The following is an 18,446-nucleotide window of genomic DNA, read 5'->3' as shown; positions in this document are numbered from 1 at the left end:
AATCTTTTTATAGATTTGCATGTACAAATGGTTATGACACGCCAAGTTTGAAAGGGCAAGAGCGTGTTGATTGTAGTTTCAGAAGTGATACAAAATATTTTTGTATTGAAAGTACTCTGGTTCCCACATTTGTTTTTTGGTCTGAAGTTGCTAAACTGCCTCTTGTGGCTAGCATGTTAAGTAATGCCTGTTCAGATTGGTGGAGAACTTGCATGTCTTCTTTAAAGTGCTGTTTTTGTCGTTTTCTATAGCTAGGTCTAAATCTGAATTCTTTCCTTGATCATTTGGTGTTTTGGAACTGTAACTGAAAATCAAGTGTGGCACAGTTCTGCACCTTGGTACTGCAGTGAAAAGCAACGTGAAGCTAAACCTGTCTTTGTTCACCAGTCACAACAGACGTTTGGTTGAGCTACCTATCTTTAGGCACTTTCCAGCCTTGCAAAGGTGACAATAGCAGTTTGTTTCCCCCTGTGCTCTATGTGACTCTTCCTAACTCTGAGTCTTAAGCACAATAACTCCCAGCACTCACCAAGAGTAGTACTTTTAGTAAACTGGTATGGAAATAAACTATATCTGGAAGTGCATGCTATTTATCAAGCCTATCTGAAAATATGTGTTTTCTTTTTTAACACAGAAAATATAAAAACCTAGATCCATTTAAAATATAAAAAGTCTAATACACAGTGTTCTTCATTTTAGCTTTTCATTCCCTAAGAAATCAGGGAAGACATCCTGAATTAATGTAGGTGATACTGTCTTTATTTGGTGGATACCTACAGTAGCTGTCCTCATTTTGAAATGCTAGGAATGGTTTCAGTTAGGTATTTTTATATGAGCTTGTAAAGTACAGGCTGATGATTGTTTTGCCTTTTTTTTTGTTCCTAGATTCATTTTTTGCTGTGCAGACAAGGGAAAAATTGTTCTCAGTCTCCTTAATACTTATAGTTGTTTTTTTTTCTTTGTTTGTTTGTGTTTTTTTTTAATTTTTTGTTAAGTAGCATGGTTAATTTTAACTCTGTTGTAGGTGGTTTCAGATAAATTTTCTGAGAAAGATGTGATTGTGGTCTAGTATCACCTTTGACTTCATCACCTATAGATATAAAAAGTAATAAAAACAATTCTAACATAATCCGTTGCTAAATATGTTTTCATTTGGTTAGCATACACTTTGATATGCAGTTTTTGGAAAATTAGTCTTCAGATAACATGTATCTTCACACAACCTGTGTGACACATATACCTGTATGAGTATAACTAAAGGGCAGGAATTCAGGAGGTAGAGGCAACAGACTCTGGAAAATGAAAAACAAGAGGAGTGGAAGCTCTGAGGTAAATTTCCTCATGTGTTATCCAAATACAAAGATAAGTCACTGCTGTTAAATCATAGAATTTTTAAACACACATCCCAAAAATCATACTTGCTATTTAAAAAAGATTCCTTACACCAATTAAATTGGAGTTTGAGGAATATGGTATAATACATTCATATAACCTTAAGTATTAGATTATTTCACAACTTCATATTACACCTATTAGCATATTGTTTGCAGCTTCAAAACTAATTATTTAATATTTTTCCTTCTTTGTTAGGCTCTTGTGGCAGGAAGAGACTATTGACCTGAGATGGAAGTCAAAACATTTAGCAAAACCAGTAGGACTCCAGAAACGGTATCCACATTAACTAATGAAGAATTTGTCCTGGTTCATCAGCAATCTGAAGACACCTCTGGAAAAGATGAAAAACCTCAGTTGAAGGTTTACTATTACTTTATTTTAAATGTGTAGTAAGATTTGTATTGATAAAAAGATTGCAACTTCTTTTGAGTAGTTAATTAAAGATACTTGTGTGTGCTTGAGGAGACTTTTAGACTGTAATTTTTGTCCTTGCTCATTACCAGTGAATTTAACAGCTCAGATTAAGCAAACCTGTCCAAAAGCATCGGTTCAGTTTTCCTTCAGGGGTCAGTTTTGTTAGTATTTTTTTGATTTGTACATTAGTAAGAGCACTAAAAGGTTCTTTTCGAAGAATGACCTTCAGATTAAAGTTTGGGCAACAAGAAAAACTTCTATAAATGTGTCAGTGATAAAAGGAAGACTAGAGATGATGTAAGCCCTCTCTAGAATGAAACAGGAGACCTGGTCACCTGGGATATGGAGAAGGCTGAGGTACTGAAGTTACTTTTTTCTTCAGTCTTCACTGGCAAGGACTCTGACCACACCACCCAAGTTGCAGAAGGCAAAGACAGAGGCTGTGAGAATGAAGAACCGTTCACCATAGGAGAAGATCATGTACGAGACCATCTAAGGAACCTAAAGGCACACAAGTCCATGGGACCTGATGAAATCCATCCGCAAGTCCTGAGGGAACTGGTGGATGAAATTGCTAAGCTGCTTTCCGTTATATTTGAAAAGTCATACCGGTCTGGTGAAGTTCCCACTGACTGGAAAAAGGGAAATGTAACCCCACATTTTAAAAAGGGAAGAAAGGAAGACCCGGGGAACTACAGGCTAGTCGGTCTCACTTCTATGCCGAGCAAGATCACGGAGCAGATCCTCCTGGAAACTATGCTAAAGCACATGGAAAACAAGGAGGTGATCGGTAACAGCCAACATGGCTTCACTAAGGGCAAGTCATGCCTGATGAATTTGGTGGCCTTCTGTGATGGGATTACAGCATTGGTGGATAAGGGAAGAGCAACTGACATCATGTACCTGGACTTAAGCAAGCATTTGACGCTGTCCCGCAGTACATCCTTGTCTCTAAATTGGAGAGACATGGATTTGATGGATGGACCACTTGGTGAATAAGGAGCTGGCTGGATGGTCTCACTCAAAGAGCTGCGGTCAGTGGCTTGATGTCCAAGTGGAAACCAGTGATGAGTGACATTCTTCAGGGGTCGGTACTGGGACTGGTGCTGTTTAACATCTTTGTTGGCAACACACACAGTGGGATTAAACGTACCTTCAGCAAGTTCGGTGACAACACCAAGCTCTGTGGTGTGGTTGACACCTTGGAGGGGAGCCATCCAGAGGAACCAGGACAGGCTTGAGAGGCAGGCCTATGCAAACTTCATGAACTTTAACAAGGCCAAGTGCAAGGTCCTGCACATGGGTCAGGACAATCCCAAGCACAAATACTGGCTGGGCAGAGAATGGATTGAGAGCTGCCCTGAAGAGAGGGACTTGGGGGTGTTGGTTGATGAGAAGCTCGATGTGAGCCAGCAATGTGTGCTCTCAGCCCAGAAGGCCAACCGTATCCTGGGCTGCATCAAGAGAAACATGGCCAGCAGGTCAAAGGAGGTGATTCTGCCCCTTTACTCTGCTCTGGTGAGACCCCACCTGGAGTACTGCGTCCATCTCTGGAGCCCTCAGCACAAGAAGGACATGGACCTGTGGGAGCGGGTCCAGAGGAGGGCCACGAAGAGGATCAGAGGGCTGGAACACCTCTCCTATGAGGAGGAGCTGAGAGAGTTGGGGCTGTTCAGCCTGGAGAAGAGGAGGCTCTGGAGAGACCTCATAGCAGCTTTCCAGTAGCTAAAGGGGGCCTACAGGAAAGCTGTGGAGGGACTTTTTACAAGGGCATGTAGTGATAGGACAAGGGTTAATGGCTTCATACTAGAAGAGGGTAGATTTAGATTAGGTATTAGGAAGAAATTCTTTACTGTGAAGGTGGTGAGACACTGGCACGGGTTGCCCAGAGAAGATGTGGATGCCCCATCCCTGGAAGTCTTCAAGGCCAGGCTTTTGAGCAACCTGGTCTAGTGGGAAATGTTCCTGCCCATTGCAGGGGGTTTGGAACTAGGTGATCCTTAAGGTCTCTTCCAACCTAAACCATTCTATGAAAACTAGAAATATTCTTTATTTAGGGACCACAGACTCTGACTGTTGTTATCGTAAACGCCTGTAATTAGGCTGCATAGCAATAGACCACAGAGGGTCTTGGTTTTTAGTTTTTAATTTAGTTTTCAGGCTTAGTGCTACTTTAGGCATGACTAAGACCTTTTCTAAATGCTTTCTACCTCTAAAAAGCAGAATATTTTAACATTTGGGTGACAGCAGATTGGTTAATTACAAAATTCTCCAGTTGCAGTAGCTGATTTACTGGTTTTGGTCTGCTTGGAACAATAAGAATTTCTTCCCCTTGAAATGACAATAAATGCTTAATCTGTCTTTGCATAACTGTTTAGCAGTTATTTACAGCTGATGATTTCTGTCTGTATTAAACACCAGCTGCTTCTTTAGTAACTACGTCTGGAAAGAGGCAGATGAACCGGAGGTAGAATCCATGATGCAACTTTGTTATTGGCCATGAGGGTTTTTTTGGTCTGAAAAACTAGTACTTGTGAAAGGCTGTATATTATTTTTCTTTTCTGGGGAATGTGTCTTATAATTTTCTTGCCATTTCCTTTCACTTGCACCCCCCCATGCGTGGGACAATTGGTGAAAGAACTGAAATGGTTTGAATGTGACTAGGAAAGTAGATTTTCTTTAAGACAAATCTGTAACAAAGTCTGATCTCTTTCTTCAGAATGGAGGATCTAAACACACAGACCTGTTATTTCAAGAGAGGTCTGTAGTTTTTAGATGGATGGTTGTTGGACTAGCAGTGAGAACATGTCCATTATATGGAATGGGAAGAGACATTGGATTGTACTTGATTTCATTTTGTTGATTCCGAGATCCTTGGCTCCAGTGTGCTTTAGTGCTAAGCTTTGAGGTATATGTTAGTGTCCTGTATAACACAGGAAAATTGCTGTCAACAATGACTGGTGGGTTGGAAGAGCAGCTGACTGCCATGTGAAACTAGAATGCAAGTATCTGGCTCCACTGCTGGCATATTATGCAACTCTGGAGAAAGAATGCAGCTGTGGCCAGTTTACTTGTCCTCATTGTGCTTTTCCTTCCTGTCCTCCCTGTGTTTTTCCATCAAGAAAATTAAATTAATCACCTTGTGAAACACTGATTCTGCAGGTGGAGAATTATGTAAGAAGTAAATAAAAGTCTATAATGTCCTTTTTGTTCATCAAAAGAATGTCATTCTGCTGCCTGTTGTTTTCTGTAAGCATGTATAGATCAGCGAGCAGACCTTGAGGAATGGGAAATATAAGGATTAGGCAGAAAGGGATGAGTGACTAGTTGAAATGAGCTGAATTACCAAGGGAAAAGATGCTTTATTCAGGACATCTTTAAAAATTTGGATTTCTTGGAGAATGCTGAATTTCTCTTATTCTCAGTAATCTTTAGGAAAAAGAAATTGTAGCTATTTTTATTTTGGTCATTTAAACTGCCCACAAAGCACAGCTTTTCTTTTGTGTAGAGGTTATTTTTTAATACTGCACACCTGAAAAGTTGACATCAAACTACATGTTAAGTGTTTTTTGTTTGTACATTAAGTTGGTAACTTATGAAAATATACAATTTGCTTACTGGTTATTGCTAATTAATATAATAACTTCTAACTTTTGTAGTATTAAATATTAAAAAGGAAAAGATACAAGTCGTTCTGTGAATGTTTTTAGTGGGTATCAGAAGCTTTGCGTGATTAGTTCTAGTTAGTAAAATGGATGTCTCAGTTATATTATGATACAGTCTTATAGGTGGTTAGTGTGGTGTTGTGTTCAGCAAAGTTTCTTAACTTTTGCAATTAGTGAAATTATATGTTTGAAAAATAATAGTGAAAGTAAAGCTAAAAGTTGCTTTAAAAAATATTACCTCCTTCTGCTTACAGGTATTTTCAAATGGAGATGATCAGCTGGAGAAGGCAATGGAAGAGATACTGAGAGATTCTGAAAAAGACCAGAACGATTTCACTGTTCTCCAAGAAGGTTCCAGTGATGCCTGCAGCCAGGCAGCTGGAGATAGATCAGCAGGTCAAACATATCAGCCATCTTTGCACCTTGTTTTAGACCCTTCTACTACAGGTATTGCTGAAGTACTTACCCCCCCAAAGATATATGACAGTTTTTTTTCCTTTATGCAGTTTCAAGTTAACCTTAAAACGAATATAAAACTTTGTGGAACTTCATTCCAAAATTACACTGGAGAATACCCTGGAGCCTCCTCTCCTTTTCTGATTAGTTGTGGATTTTAGACAGGTATAGATTATCATCAGATCAATAACCTGTGCTGCTCTGTTTCGGTCAAGATAATTTTCATTTTGTCTCTGGCCCTAGAAGAATTAGGAGTTAAGTATCAGGTAACTTGCTAAACAGACTACAGATGAGGTGGAGATGCTGGTGGTGGACGATGAGAAATTGCAGGGAGGTGTTCATTGACAGTACTACCTGCAAATGAAATACACCCTGAGCAAACTGATAAACTCTTCAGCCCTGGTTTTATCACCAGGTATCAGCAAGGACAGCTTTAGATTTGACATTTGCTAGGAATGATTGTGGTACTTTGCTGGTATTTGAAATTTTGATGAAAAAGGGAGGACTGAAAGCTTTTTATGTAAAGTGCCCCACACCTCCCAAGCCTGTCAGTTCCTTAGGTCCAGCAGTATTTAGAATCTGTTGAATAATCTAAGGCTGAATTTTAGAAATTTCCTCACGTCTCTTTGATTTACACTTTTGTGAAAGCTCATCTGGACTCCTCTGTTTCCTTTGGATTTTTACTTCTGAATTGCACTGACTATGCTTTGTGCAGGGTAGCAGTCTATACATATTTCAGTGGTGGCTTTGCTGTAGTGTTTTTAATAACTCTGAAACATAATATAAGAAAATGAATGATTACCAAAGAATTCGGGTCTTTTCAGTTACCTTCTGACAGCTTTTTCTTTAAAAAAAATTAGGAATACCAATATGGGTAAAATAGGCCATTTCTGTGGGCCTTGATTTAGAGTTCTTTTTCCCTCAGTAGTATGCAGATCATTTCTGTGGCATCGCATCAGATAATTTCCATAGCATCTGTTTGGGAAGTAAAAAAAAATATAAAAAAAAATAGGGGTTTTTGTGGTAGAATAAGATATACACCTTATGCATCATGGAAACATCCTTATCATAATTACGTGTATTTTAGAATGGTCTGTTTTGAGAAACTTACCTACTGCCTCCCTGTTTGACATGATTTTTAGGCAGATGTGCTTCAAACCGAACATAACCCTTAGTGTGAATGAACAAAAAATATTTGTAAATGCTTTCTCTTTTTTCCTGTTCTTCAATAGAAATAATTCAATTTGCAACCGTTATGATTTAAGTATTAAATTAAATTAAATATTAGCAACAGTAATAAGAAATGGAAATAACAGAGGGCAGATGGCTTAGAGAGGTTTGGAATATCCATCTTCAGAGATAACAAAATTCACCTGGACAGGGCCCTGAGTAACCCGATCAGTGTTGAAACTAGCCCTAATCTAACCTGATCTGTCTTTGAGCAGGAGTTAAAGCTAGATGACCTCTAGAGGTCTTTTCCAACCTAGATTATTCTGATTCCATACTTATGAATTTATCTTCTACCTCTCCTCTTGCTTCTGAAATGTCAAAATGCCTTAGAAAAACCCCATCAGAAAACAAGAACAACAAAATCCCTAAAAGCTCCCTCAAGGTCACCCCTGTCCATGGTAGTGTGATAGTGGAAAAAGAATGCTTCTCTTTTGCTGAGTAGAGGAGCAAACAGATACCCCTTTTCTTGTCTCCAGCTCCCTGATGGTTTTGTGTAGTTTAATGTGGCTATACAGAAGTATGAACCACATTTAATAATTCTACACAAGCTGCAAAGGCATGGGAGAGAAGAAAATTAATGAGGCATCATTATGCAAAATGATGAGTAGGAATTAGAAGGAGGTATAGGCAAACTAAAGAACATCTGGGGCATAGAGCTGAAGGAAAAATTGTGTTCTAGCACTGCTAAAAGAACCAAAAGGCACTTTGAACCTATGCAGTACTTGGAAACATGCATTGGAATAGACTTAACATTAATGTTAAGCTGCCGAATGGATTTCTTACTGTTGGAGCTCGTCCATTCTTAGAAAAAGTGGGAGATTTTGCTGCAGAACTCATTCAGAAAACAATGTGTGAAAATAAAAACAAATGGTTGAAGAAGTGGTTTCTTTATTTTCAGAAATCTCTGCACCAAAGCCATCTTCTCCCAGTGAACCCTTGGAAGAGGACAGCGTATTGTTTAACAAACTGACTTATTTAGGTTGCACAAAGGTGTCTGCCCCTCGAAATGAACCGGAAGCTCTACATGCCATGGCAAACATGAAATCCTCAAGTCAAGCCCCTTTACCTGTGACTCTTTATGTTCCAAACATTCCAGAAGGCTCTGTAAGGTAACATACAAATGTTTCTTTTGTTGCTTGCACAGATACATTAAAGGTGGATTCTGACTTTGTTAGTCAGGGAAGTAGAATTGCTGGGTTTGTGCTTAAAGTTCTTGCTGAAGACAGTTATTTTTGAGGAATTTCTCTGAAGCAACAAAATGCATGCTGAAGTCTGACATGCAGGACATAGTTGGTGGTTGTGGTTGCCATACAGTGTCAACAAAAGCGTATCTTTCTACCTGCATCTCTGTTCAAATATGATAATAAGAGACATACTGGAAAGTGTATTACCCGTATTGTCTTCTCTGAAGTTTCTGAAATATTTTTTGAGTTCTGAGTTTGAGAGGAGTTTAAAATTTTGTATGAGCCCTTAGATCTGTGATTAATATTCACCTGAACATGGCAGCAAGCTTTTGCTGAGCTATACAGTTTTGTATAAATAATAAAACCAAACTGAATAAATAATGTTTTCTTAAACAGAGATTTTAATTCTTTTTAACATTGGATTTTCTTTGATCTTTGTATACAGTTTGCATTTTTACAGTTGCTGTGGTTTCTACATTTCTACTTCTATGTTTTTCATGAATGATTACAGAGCAATGATGGTCATGGTTATTGCATGTTATAGAGATACTATATTTGTCTATATTATGGAGTATAAAAGAAATTAAACATTCAAATCTTCAATTTGGAAAGCCTGACATTTCTCTTCCTGTGGCCCATCTTGGGTACTTGATTTTAGTAGTAACTACAGTTTAGGTATTTGTTTATCTAATTGCAGAAAAGCCTTTTAGGTAGGCGTGTTTGTTTTACTGACCGTTTTCTTTGATTTTTCCCTGTTCCTTCCCTTGGCAGAATAATAAATCAATCAAGCAATGTGGAGATAGCCTCTTTCCCAATCTATAAGGTGTTGTTTTGTGTGCGTGGACAAAATGGGACTTCAGAGAGTGACTGTTTTGCATTTACTGAAAGCAGCTGTGGAACTGAAGAGTTCCAGATTCACGTTTTCTCCTGTGAGATTAAAGAGGCAGTAAGTATTAAATGCTGTACAGTGACTTGTAAAAAGGATACAAACAGTATTTTAAGAAGTTACTCCAGACATGGAAATGGTATATAGTGCCTTGAAAAATACGTTAACACATATAATAATCTCACGGAATGTGCAGCTAGTCATACATGAATATTAATATGCATGAATATTAATATATTTTTTTTAATAATTATTTTCTTCTTCTATTAGAGTTTCAATAAAATGCCAAAGTGCACTGTATGGGAACATTTAGAAAACCTAAGTTTAAGACAAATATTTTGTTTTTCAGGCCTCTCTTGGGTAGGTTTCAGTCTAAAGTTGTAGTGTAGAAGTTGTGAGTTACTAAGACTCATTTAACAGTACTCTGCCCTAGATATTTTAGGAAGAACTACAAGATAGTTTGGGAGAAAAGGATTTTCTAGGGTGGAAAACTTAAGAGGTTGAAAAAGAAGAAATCTCCTTGGTTTTTTGACATCTGCAAGAGCAAGCTGTAAGTTGTGTTGTTAAATACACAACCTGAAAAGTACATTATTCAAGTCCTCTAATGAGTGCATTCCTAATTTTGTAATGTATATTAACTTAATGAGCATTACTTGAGCAGTGAATGTGACATGAGTGGAAATAGGAGTTGTTGTTACTGAATTTGCTTGGTTATTAAGCCCTTCAAAAATATATCACAATATGACATTAAAAATACTCTTTTATTTTTGAGAAAACTACTAATTTTTTTTGCTTTTCTGCAGGTCAGCCGAATTTTATATAGTTTCTCAACAGCGTTCAAACGTTCTTCCAAACAAGCATCTGATCACGTTAAGGACTTTGTTCTTCCTACTCCGGATAGTGATGTGTACACTTTCAGTGTTTCCTTAGAAGTCAAAGAAGATGATGGAAAAGGGAATTTTAGGTAATCTGAATGGAAAGGGAAAAGTAGAAATCTCTTTGTGCAGAATGCATAGCTACTATGTTGCAGTAAAATAGATTTGGCCTCTTTTCATAAATAGACTTGTAAAAAGGAAGCTGTTGCTTTGCTACTACAGTTTCTTCTCTGTATGTTTTCTGTGAAAAGATTAAAAACCAGGATACCTTTTTCAAGTTCGTTTCCTTTAAATACATGATTTCTGGTAGGGATGCTCAGGGTAGGCCTGTGTAAATGGAAAAGATAGTTGGAATTCTGTTACAAACTTTAGTGAAACCAGTTTTCTTGAGTAAATACAGTCAGTATATAGCATATTTTGTGTCATTTTAACCCCCAAAATATCCCATGCATTTTTGGATACATTTTTCTATAAATCCCCCAGACAGTATACTAAGTGTGAGCCTATAGTCTGTTTTTCTTCCGTGTCAGTTTCTTAACTTGTCAAAAAAAGAACAGAAGGTCTCTCAAATGCGTTGAGCCATTAACAGTTTAAGTGGGCTGCTACTCTCTTTCCTTTATTTAATGGTTAATCTTCTATGTCTGTGCTAAAGAAACTTGTTTCTTTATTCTTTTAGCCCTGTGCCAAAGGATAGAGAGAAATTATATTTCAAGCTTAAACAGGGAATTGAAAAGAAAGTGGTGATTACAGTTCAGCAACTCTCAAACAAAGAACTGGCCATTGAAAGGTAAGATTCATATAAAAATAATACAGGTTAAGTTTTTGAGAGAACAGTATTTTATGTACTTTTTGCTGGCTTTCCGAGTTATGTGACGTTTTTGAGAGAACAGTATTTTATGTACAGTTATGTGAGAGAAAAAAATACATCAATAACACAGAAAGTAGGATTGCACAAGAAAATTAATTTATAGATGCATGGTTCACTTTTAAATTTCTTTGGAAGTATTTGTGTGACTTTTAGGTAAAAACAAGAAACAGGCTCAAAACATTCCTTTTTTTTTCTTTTAATGGTCTTTTTCAGTGTGGTGTTAGGGTACTTACGACGTTCAAATGCTTTTGATTTTGCTTTCTGTTGTTTTTAAGTAGTGCAAGCCCACACATTTATTGTAATCCTGCATTACCAGCATTTCACTGTTTAGTAAAAGTAACCAAGTTAGGTTGTCTGAACTATGTTATGCCTGTCTGTTAACATTGCCTAACTATGTCTGTTAGAGCAATGTACTGAAACATTACAAGTTTGGACTCAACCTGCTGGTTAGAAGATGGAATCTTTTCATGGAGTCTTCAAGATGAGTAGGATTCCTTTGTAGTTTTGTTATAATGATTCTAATGTTTATCTTCAAGTGATGGTGAAGAGCTCAGGTATGGTTGATGACTCATGCTGTATTTCCTGGAAGTTACATGAGAGGAATACATTTTGGACAAAATAATCTGACTTTTGGTGCAAAGCATTTGCACAATAAGTGGACCGTGCATGTGAAGAATAAGTTAGTTAAATTAGCAGTAGACTCTTGTTAGTGCAGTAGTAGTAGATATTGTATTGATTTGAATTAGGAAATTCCTTCTCAATAGCTCAATTTTTAAAAATAGCAAACGCCACCAGATGGCAATGTTATCAAAAGAGTAACAGTAGGAGAATTCAATTTTATTGACAAGGGAATTCACAATAACAGGGGAATCAAGAAAAAAGCCCCACAACCCTCCCAGAACCTAAGATTGATTTCTTCACTTGCTTTCAAGCTCTTATTTAAAAAATGACCCTTATTTGAACATGAAGCTAAAATTTTAGACAAGTAATATACAGCAGAATTTTTTATCATCATTCTTTTGTGTTGTAAAATTGTGGTTTTGCTACTCATTGGCTTATAAAAAAATCCTATTTTCAATGTATTTTTAATTTAAATAATTTTAGCTTCAGAATTATTATTAAAGAATGATGAACTCTTAAGCATTTCTGAATAGCATTTGATTGTTCTGTTTTTTTTCCCCCAAAAGCAAAGCTACCTTCCTTGGAAATTACCTTTTTTTTTTGTTGTTTAGAATATTCAATTAAAATGGTTTTTTTTATCACCACAAGCTTTGCTGATAAAAATTTATTTAATTGACATGACATACACAGCCTTGTAAGTCATTTTATGTACTTAGACTGCATAACATTAAAATTCAAAACCAGTATAAAAGATGAATTCGGGTTACATCAGACAGTGAGCTTCTAAGCAATTTAATGTGCCTTAAAAAGTATATCTAAGTGTAAATTGCAATGCAAAAAAATGTTGTTACTAAAGAAATTTGGTCTCTGGCCTAAAGAGTTCAAGAGTCTTTCTTCGTGGTCCTGGAAAAGTAAACCTGGTATCACTCAGAGAAACTTGCTACCTCCTGGTGTTCAGATGGGCTTATGGCTGGGTTAGGTTACTCTCAGTTGAGTTACTTTGGCTCTTCGTTCCTCTGTGACCTGTTTGACCTGGGTTTTGCCTGTTTTTATCTAGGTCAAAGCAGGTAAAGAAATTATGTTCATTCCAGTTTCCCAGGTTTGAGTCATGGACGGCACTACATAGGTTCAGTCCCACAATGTGGGATATCAAGTCTTAGTTGTTTACAGGATTCAAGAAGAAAATGCTCATTAATAATCAGGGAGCTTTAAAAAAGTTGTTCTGAAGAGTGAACTAGCCTTTCATTCTGAAAGTATGCTACTAGTCATAGAGCAGAGTTAATACCAAGTTATGTAGATATAGCTTAGGTTGAAGTGTAGACTGGCGTCCTTAGAACTGATGTATAGAATATTGGCTGATGCTCAGCAGTACTAGAAACTCCTAAAGATCATGTTGTTATGGTAGCTTAATACCATCAGCCTTATCTGTGGGTAGCGTTTCTATTTATATAAATGGAAATATATATTAGTGAAGAATAATATCAGTTCTTTTTTGCAGGTCTAGAAACTAGCTGAATTTAAAGAGAGTAGTGCACCTGCACATAGCCACTTGGTAGCCAGCTGTAAGTGCAGAAAACCCAACATGTCAGAAGTGGCAAGACTGAGGCCCGCAGTCTATGCAGGTCATCTTGAATCTTGGGTGTGTGGTTCAGCCCCCTCAAATCGGAGACTGAATCTGTTGACAACTGTTGGCGTAAAATCTGTCTCCTCTGCAAGTGAGGGTACTGAGCACATTTGAACTTATTTTGCTCTTTGAACTTAGTGGGAAGAGAAGCCCTGACTCTTCTAGTAGCAGGATGCTGCCAGTTATCATAAGTATCTGCTTCTGTGAGAGGAAGGGATTACTTCTTCCTGACTCCGACTCTTTTGGAAGCATACTTCCCAAAAATTTTGGCTGGCACACATCAGAACTTGTGTACATCTGAGAGAAGTACAGCAAGAGCTAGGATCTGTGAGCTGTCTTTGAAAAGCACAGATGTTTTGCCTACCACTGGATCTTAGCCTTACAGTTTTCTTTAGCAGGTGTACCAGAAGCTAGTGACCCCTCCCCCCCTATTATAAATTATAGCCCTTTCAGAGCTATTTCTATGTCAGAAACAAAAAGTAGTCAGTCTACTGTAACGTGCTGGCTGGTCTAATTAGTCTCGCAGAGAAGCCTGCTTGTGTGGTTAAATGAAAGTCCTAGCATCCTAGCTACCTTGGTTGCTTTACATGGCACTGCAATATGCTATATAGATAAAACAAAATTGTTGTCTACTGTTTTATTTATCACTTTGATTTTTAAGATTCTAGTAGTGAAAGGGTATGGAGAAGGAAAAATACAATTGTGGATGGAAGTTACTGTTTCATTGTAATGAGGTGGAAAATGAAGATCATATACCCAAACGTAATGGGGGAGAACTTACTAAACTTACTAGGTGGTGTAGTAATTGCATATCTTAAGACTTTCACAGTTAATAGCATTACTGAAATGGTAGTTGCTAGTATATCTCTGTGCATGATATAGTATACTTGCCGGAAAGCTGGGAAACTATTCTGTCTTCATTGCTAACCTATGAATGTTCAAATGATCTCTTACAATTTATGTTTGCTGAAAATATAAATAATAAGTGGGTTGCCCAGATGACAGAGCTGCCTTTGGTCAGACTTAGAGAAGGATGAGAATGGGGGGGCTCTTTGTGATGCATTTGAATACCTGGTCAGAGGATATGGAGGAGGTGGAACCAGACTCTTCTTGGACATGCAGAGTGGTGGGATTAGAGTAAATTGGACACAAATTACTTCCCTGGAAATTCCCCTGTTGAATGAGTTGTTACAAATAACTAAGCTTTCTGTATTGTGTTAATCATGTTGCCTTAAAATTTAGAGCAAATAATTGTTGTCAATACAAAGACAGTTGAGCATTGGAACAGGTTGCCAAATGAGATGGTTCATTCTCTGTTCCTGGAGATGCTGAGAACTTGATTTGGCAAGGCCCTGGGCAACCCAGTTCAAGTCGGTCCTCTTTTGAGTAGTGCCTTTGATATTCAGAAAGTTTGAAAGTGTGAATGTTTTGGAATTCTTATTCTTTTTACTCTTAAAAATATCAAGAACATTTTCTTGTTAAATAACTGGACTGGAATTCAAGGCCCTGTATAATACAGAAGTTCAGTTTTAAAAAATAAAGAATGAAAGTCTAAAAAATCAGCACGTTGTTTTTTTTTTTAAGGGCCCATGATGCTACATGATGTTTTATACCAGTGACATCATGAGTGATAGAATGCGTGAATTTGTAACTTTTCATATGGTTGTATGAAAAATAATTTTTAAAAAGGACCGGCGAGAGAGTGAATTTCTTCTTGCCAATCTCCATCACTAATGTATAGGAATTGTTGGTATCTTTAAGCTCACTATTCTAAGATGTCTTTAAGAATAATTGATTGTTCACAGGTCAGACACTAATTTATGTCATCTTAATTCTGGAAAATAATTTCATTGTCACTTCTATAATACATATTGTGATGTTTCCTGAGCGTTGCCATAACACTAACAAAAAGTTACTAAGAAAGGTTTTCTTTAAATTAGAAGCAGTAGGTGGCTGTGCCATTATGTTCAAGAAAATAATTTTTCATTTTGAAAAGCTATCTTTTAAATTATTTTTTTTTTTTAAATAAACTTCACAGATGCTTTGGGATGCTACTGAGCCCTGGACGAAACGTGAAGAACAGCGACATGCATCTGCTAGACATGGTAATACTTAGCTCTAATATACTATTTAGTAAGATAGAGGTGATTTTAAAAAAAAAAAAAAACAAAAACAACAAACAAAATCCAAACAAACAAACCTCTCATCTGTTGGGGTTTTTTGTTTGTTTTTTTTGTTTCTTAAATCCTGCGTTTTATATCTTAAAACTAGAAACAAACTTGTTAAATAGAATGGGTAAAACATTTCAATTAAAGTAAAAACCTGTGGTATCTGTTTTTTGTTCAATTGGTGAAGACACTGATTAGGTCAGCTGACAGCTGGTTGTTACAAATAACTAAGCTTTCTGTATTGTGTTAATCATGTTGCCTTAAAATTTAGAGCAAATAATTGTTGTTATATTTGGGCATCAGGGGAGTAGTCTTATTTTTCCTAGGTGCTGGAAACTTTGCCTTTATTTGCTTCATTTGAACTTAAATTCTTGCTCAGAGTTTGAAGTATTCACTTGTCTTCTACATTCTTCATTTCTTATGAGTTGCTTCTAAGAGAACTGCAAAGTAATAATACTTTCTGTGATAATATGAATTTACTTTCATCCTGTGGATAAGAATACAACCATTTTCAAGTCAAAAAGTGCTTGAGTTAAACCAATCGGACATTTTGTAGCTGTACAGTTATCCCAGTTTTACCTAATCCATTTCTTTACTTGTGTTGATGATTCTGGCTATCAGTATTTAGTTCTTTTGTCAGACAAGATATGCAAATACTATATTATTTGCCTGTTTGTATCTACTAGCTCCTTTTTTCTGTTTTTATTTGCTAATGTTAGCTTCTCAGATATAGAAGCATTGCTGTTACTATTAACTTTATCATATGTGGCTGTTTTGACTTTATTTGCATACTGTCATGAAATTTGGCTCTTTAAATCTCAAGTTCCTATGAACTGGAATTCCAGTCCATTGGCATACTTACAAATGTAAGTCCATGCCTTGAACTAGTCAGGGAAATATCTGGCAGAGTTATAATTACTAAGTGGGAAAAAATCAGCCTGACCTTTGGCATTGTTAAGGTATTACTCTGCTAAGATTATTTTTTTTTTTTTTTCTGGACCATTTCTGTGTATACTGTGGGGTGAGTTTAATTGTAGGAAGTCTTTTAACTCATCCTCTCCAACCAACCATTTCAGCTGCTCAGAAAGTAGAGTGGCAGACATCCCACCATGCTTTCATGCTTATAATAAGCATTGAAAAAAATACGTTGATAAACTATCTTAGTCTTCAGTTTCTTATGTAGTGTTTCTCCTCTTCTACTGTTTCTTCTTTCTCTCCCATTTCTCTGTAACCTTTCTCAATCCATTATTTCATATTCTTTATTTGGATTGTGTTCTTGGATTGTGTTCTCTAGAGCGAACACAATCTTACTCTGAAGTTCCTAGAACTATTTCCCCTCCCCATGCTCAATCTTTTTGGTCTCAAACCATGACTCTTAATAGAATCCTGTATGTGTTTATTTTTAGGAATCCATGGGAAAGAGATCTGATGGGAAGGCTTATGTGATTACTGGAATGTGGAATCCTAACGCACCCATGTTCCTAGTGCTTAATGAGGAAACTCCTAAAGGTAACTTAATATAATTTGTAACTTTGTTTGACCTGACATGGGTTTGGCGTATGTATTTTCTCCTGGAAATCATGGTGCATACATCTGAGTACATACATCATTATGTTCCAAGAGTCCATGGCTAGGATGGCTAGGAACTTAACTGTATAAATGTATGTAACATAGCAGTGTGAATAGTAGTTCAGAGAGCTATGTGTTGCTCATACAGAGATGTTAAATTAGTGTTTGGGGCTTATGTGCCTGTTCCCTGATTTTTTACAGAAGTTGTTTTCTACCTTCTGTACTCAGCAAAGCAGTGTAAGTCTGAGGAATTGCTATTCTCTTTCTTTTAGTTTTGAGGTGAGTTGATTACAAGTAGCATTAGAATCCCTTCATCATGGGGCAGCTGGAAGAGAAACACTGAAGTACTTGATTGTGTAGCACAGTTTCTTACCGCTAGAATTGATGTTCTCTGATGTGCTGTAAAAGGTTTGAATGCAAATCTGGACTTTTGTTTCCTATCCCACGGCAGAGCTCACATCAGTTGTTAAAAGTATATACAACCAGTGTCACTGTTCTTGCTGCTGGATTTTCAAACCACTTTATTTCTTGTAGTGTGTAGGCAAAACTCTTGCTATGCAGCTTGACACAGTTTCTGTTTTATGATATGACTTTGTCTGTGTGTATGGTTTGTTTTGGTTTTTTTTTTTTGTGTGGGTTTTTTTGTTTGTGTGGGGTTTTGTTGTGGGTTTTTTTTTTCATGTCCACTTGCCTCTTTGGTCTGATAAGACAAGAAAATCTAGGGATCCGTAATGTCTGATTCTAAAAGTTTATTTTAAAAATCTGTGCTTCCTGCAAGAAAGGTGTCAGTTATGATGGAAAATGATGGTCACTACCTCTCTCTGAGGTGAATGATTCCAGAAGCAACAATCCTTTTCTTGCACTGTACCCCTGCAAAAACCAAACAATGCTGTAGGAGCTCCTTGACACTGATTTGCTATATATATGTTCTCTCAGCAGTAAGTTTATACTTTAAAATGTGAACTTATCCTGTGCCTATTCCTTCAGTCTGATATGGATCATGTATCTTAATGCTCTTTTCTTTGCCTGACATTTTGCTCCTAGCTTTAAAACAAAGGCAGATTTTCTTTGTTTCAAAAAGTTATCATTTACTTGGTACACTAACACATACCTTCATTCTATGCAGCAGGCATGTAGAGTTTAGAACTCAGATAAATAAAATGGGTGCAAGAGAATCAATAATTACATAGAAAGGGTTTTGAATTTAAACAACAGTTTCCTTCTGTCATTTATTGTTTTGAGAAATTTGAATTTTGACTACTCTTTATGTACGTGACTTGCTTTTCTGTTTTAGATAAGCGTGTATTCATGACTGTGGCAGTGGATATGGTTGTTACTGAAGTAGTAGAGCCAGTCCGGTTTTTGCTGGAGACTGTTGTGCGTGTGTACCCTGCCAGTGAACGCTTCTGGTACTTCAGCAGAAAAACCTTCACGGAAACTTTTTATATGAAGCTAAAGCAGGTATTGCATGGGGGGGTTTTGAAGAAAACT

General features: G+C 36.9%; 1 protein-coding gene across 2 annotated transcripts in view; it reads left to right on the top strand.

Annotated features, from left to right (window-relative positions):
- The first annotated feature begins 1,595 nt into the window (after positions 1-1,595).
- The window catches only part of RABGAP1L (RAB GTPase activating protein 1-like), a 240,134-nt gene continuing 223,283 nt past the window's right edge, over positions 1,596-18,446 (top strand). The window contains exons 1-9 of one of the 2 annotated variants that reach the window (XM_009892861.1): positions 1,596-1,755; positions 5,729-5,921; positions 8,059-8,269; positions 9,116-9,290; positions 10,034-10,194; positions 10,782-10,892; positions 15,257-15,323; positions 16,793-16,895; positions 18,250-18,416. In XM_009892861.1, the coding sequence (XP_009891163.1) occupies positions 1,624-1,755; positions 5,729-5,921; positions 8,059-8,269; positions 9,116-9,290; positions 10,034-10,194; positions 10,782-10,892; positions 15,257-15,323; positions 16,793-16,895; positions 18,250-18,416 (1,320 nt within the window). In that variant the 5' untranslated portion in view covers positions 1,596-1,623. The remainder of the gene's footprint in view (positions 1,756-5,728; positions 5,922-8,058; positions 8,270-9,115; positions 9,291-10,033; positions 10,195-10,781; positions 10,893-15,256; positions 15,324-16,792; positions 16,896-18,249; positions 18,417-18,446) is intronic. The other variant, XM_009892860.1, reaches the window with a different exon arrangement.

This window comes from Charadrius vociferus, unplaced genomic scaffold (genome assembly GCF_000708025.1).
Source record: "Charadrius vociferus isolate BGI_N301 unplaced genomic scaffold, ASM70802v2 scaffold39, whole genome shotgun sequence".
Taxonomy (NCBI): domain Eukaryota; kingdom Metazoa; phylum Chordata; class Aves; order Charadriiformes; family Charadriidae; genus Charadrius; species Charadrius vociferus.
This window is presented reverse-complemented; position numbering and strand designations above follow the sequence as displayed.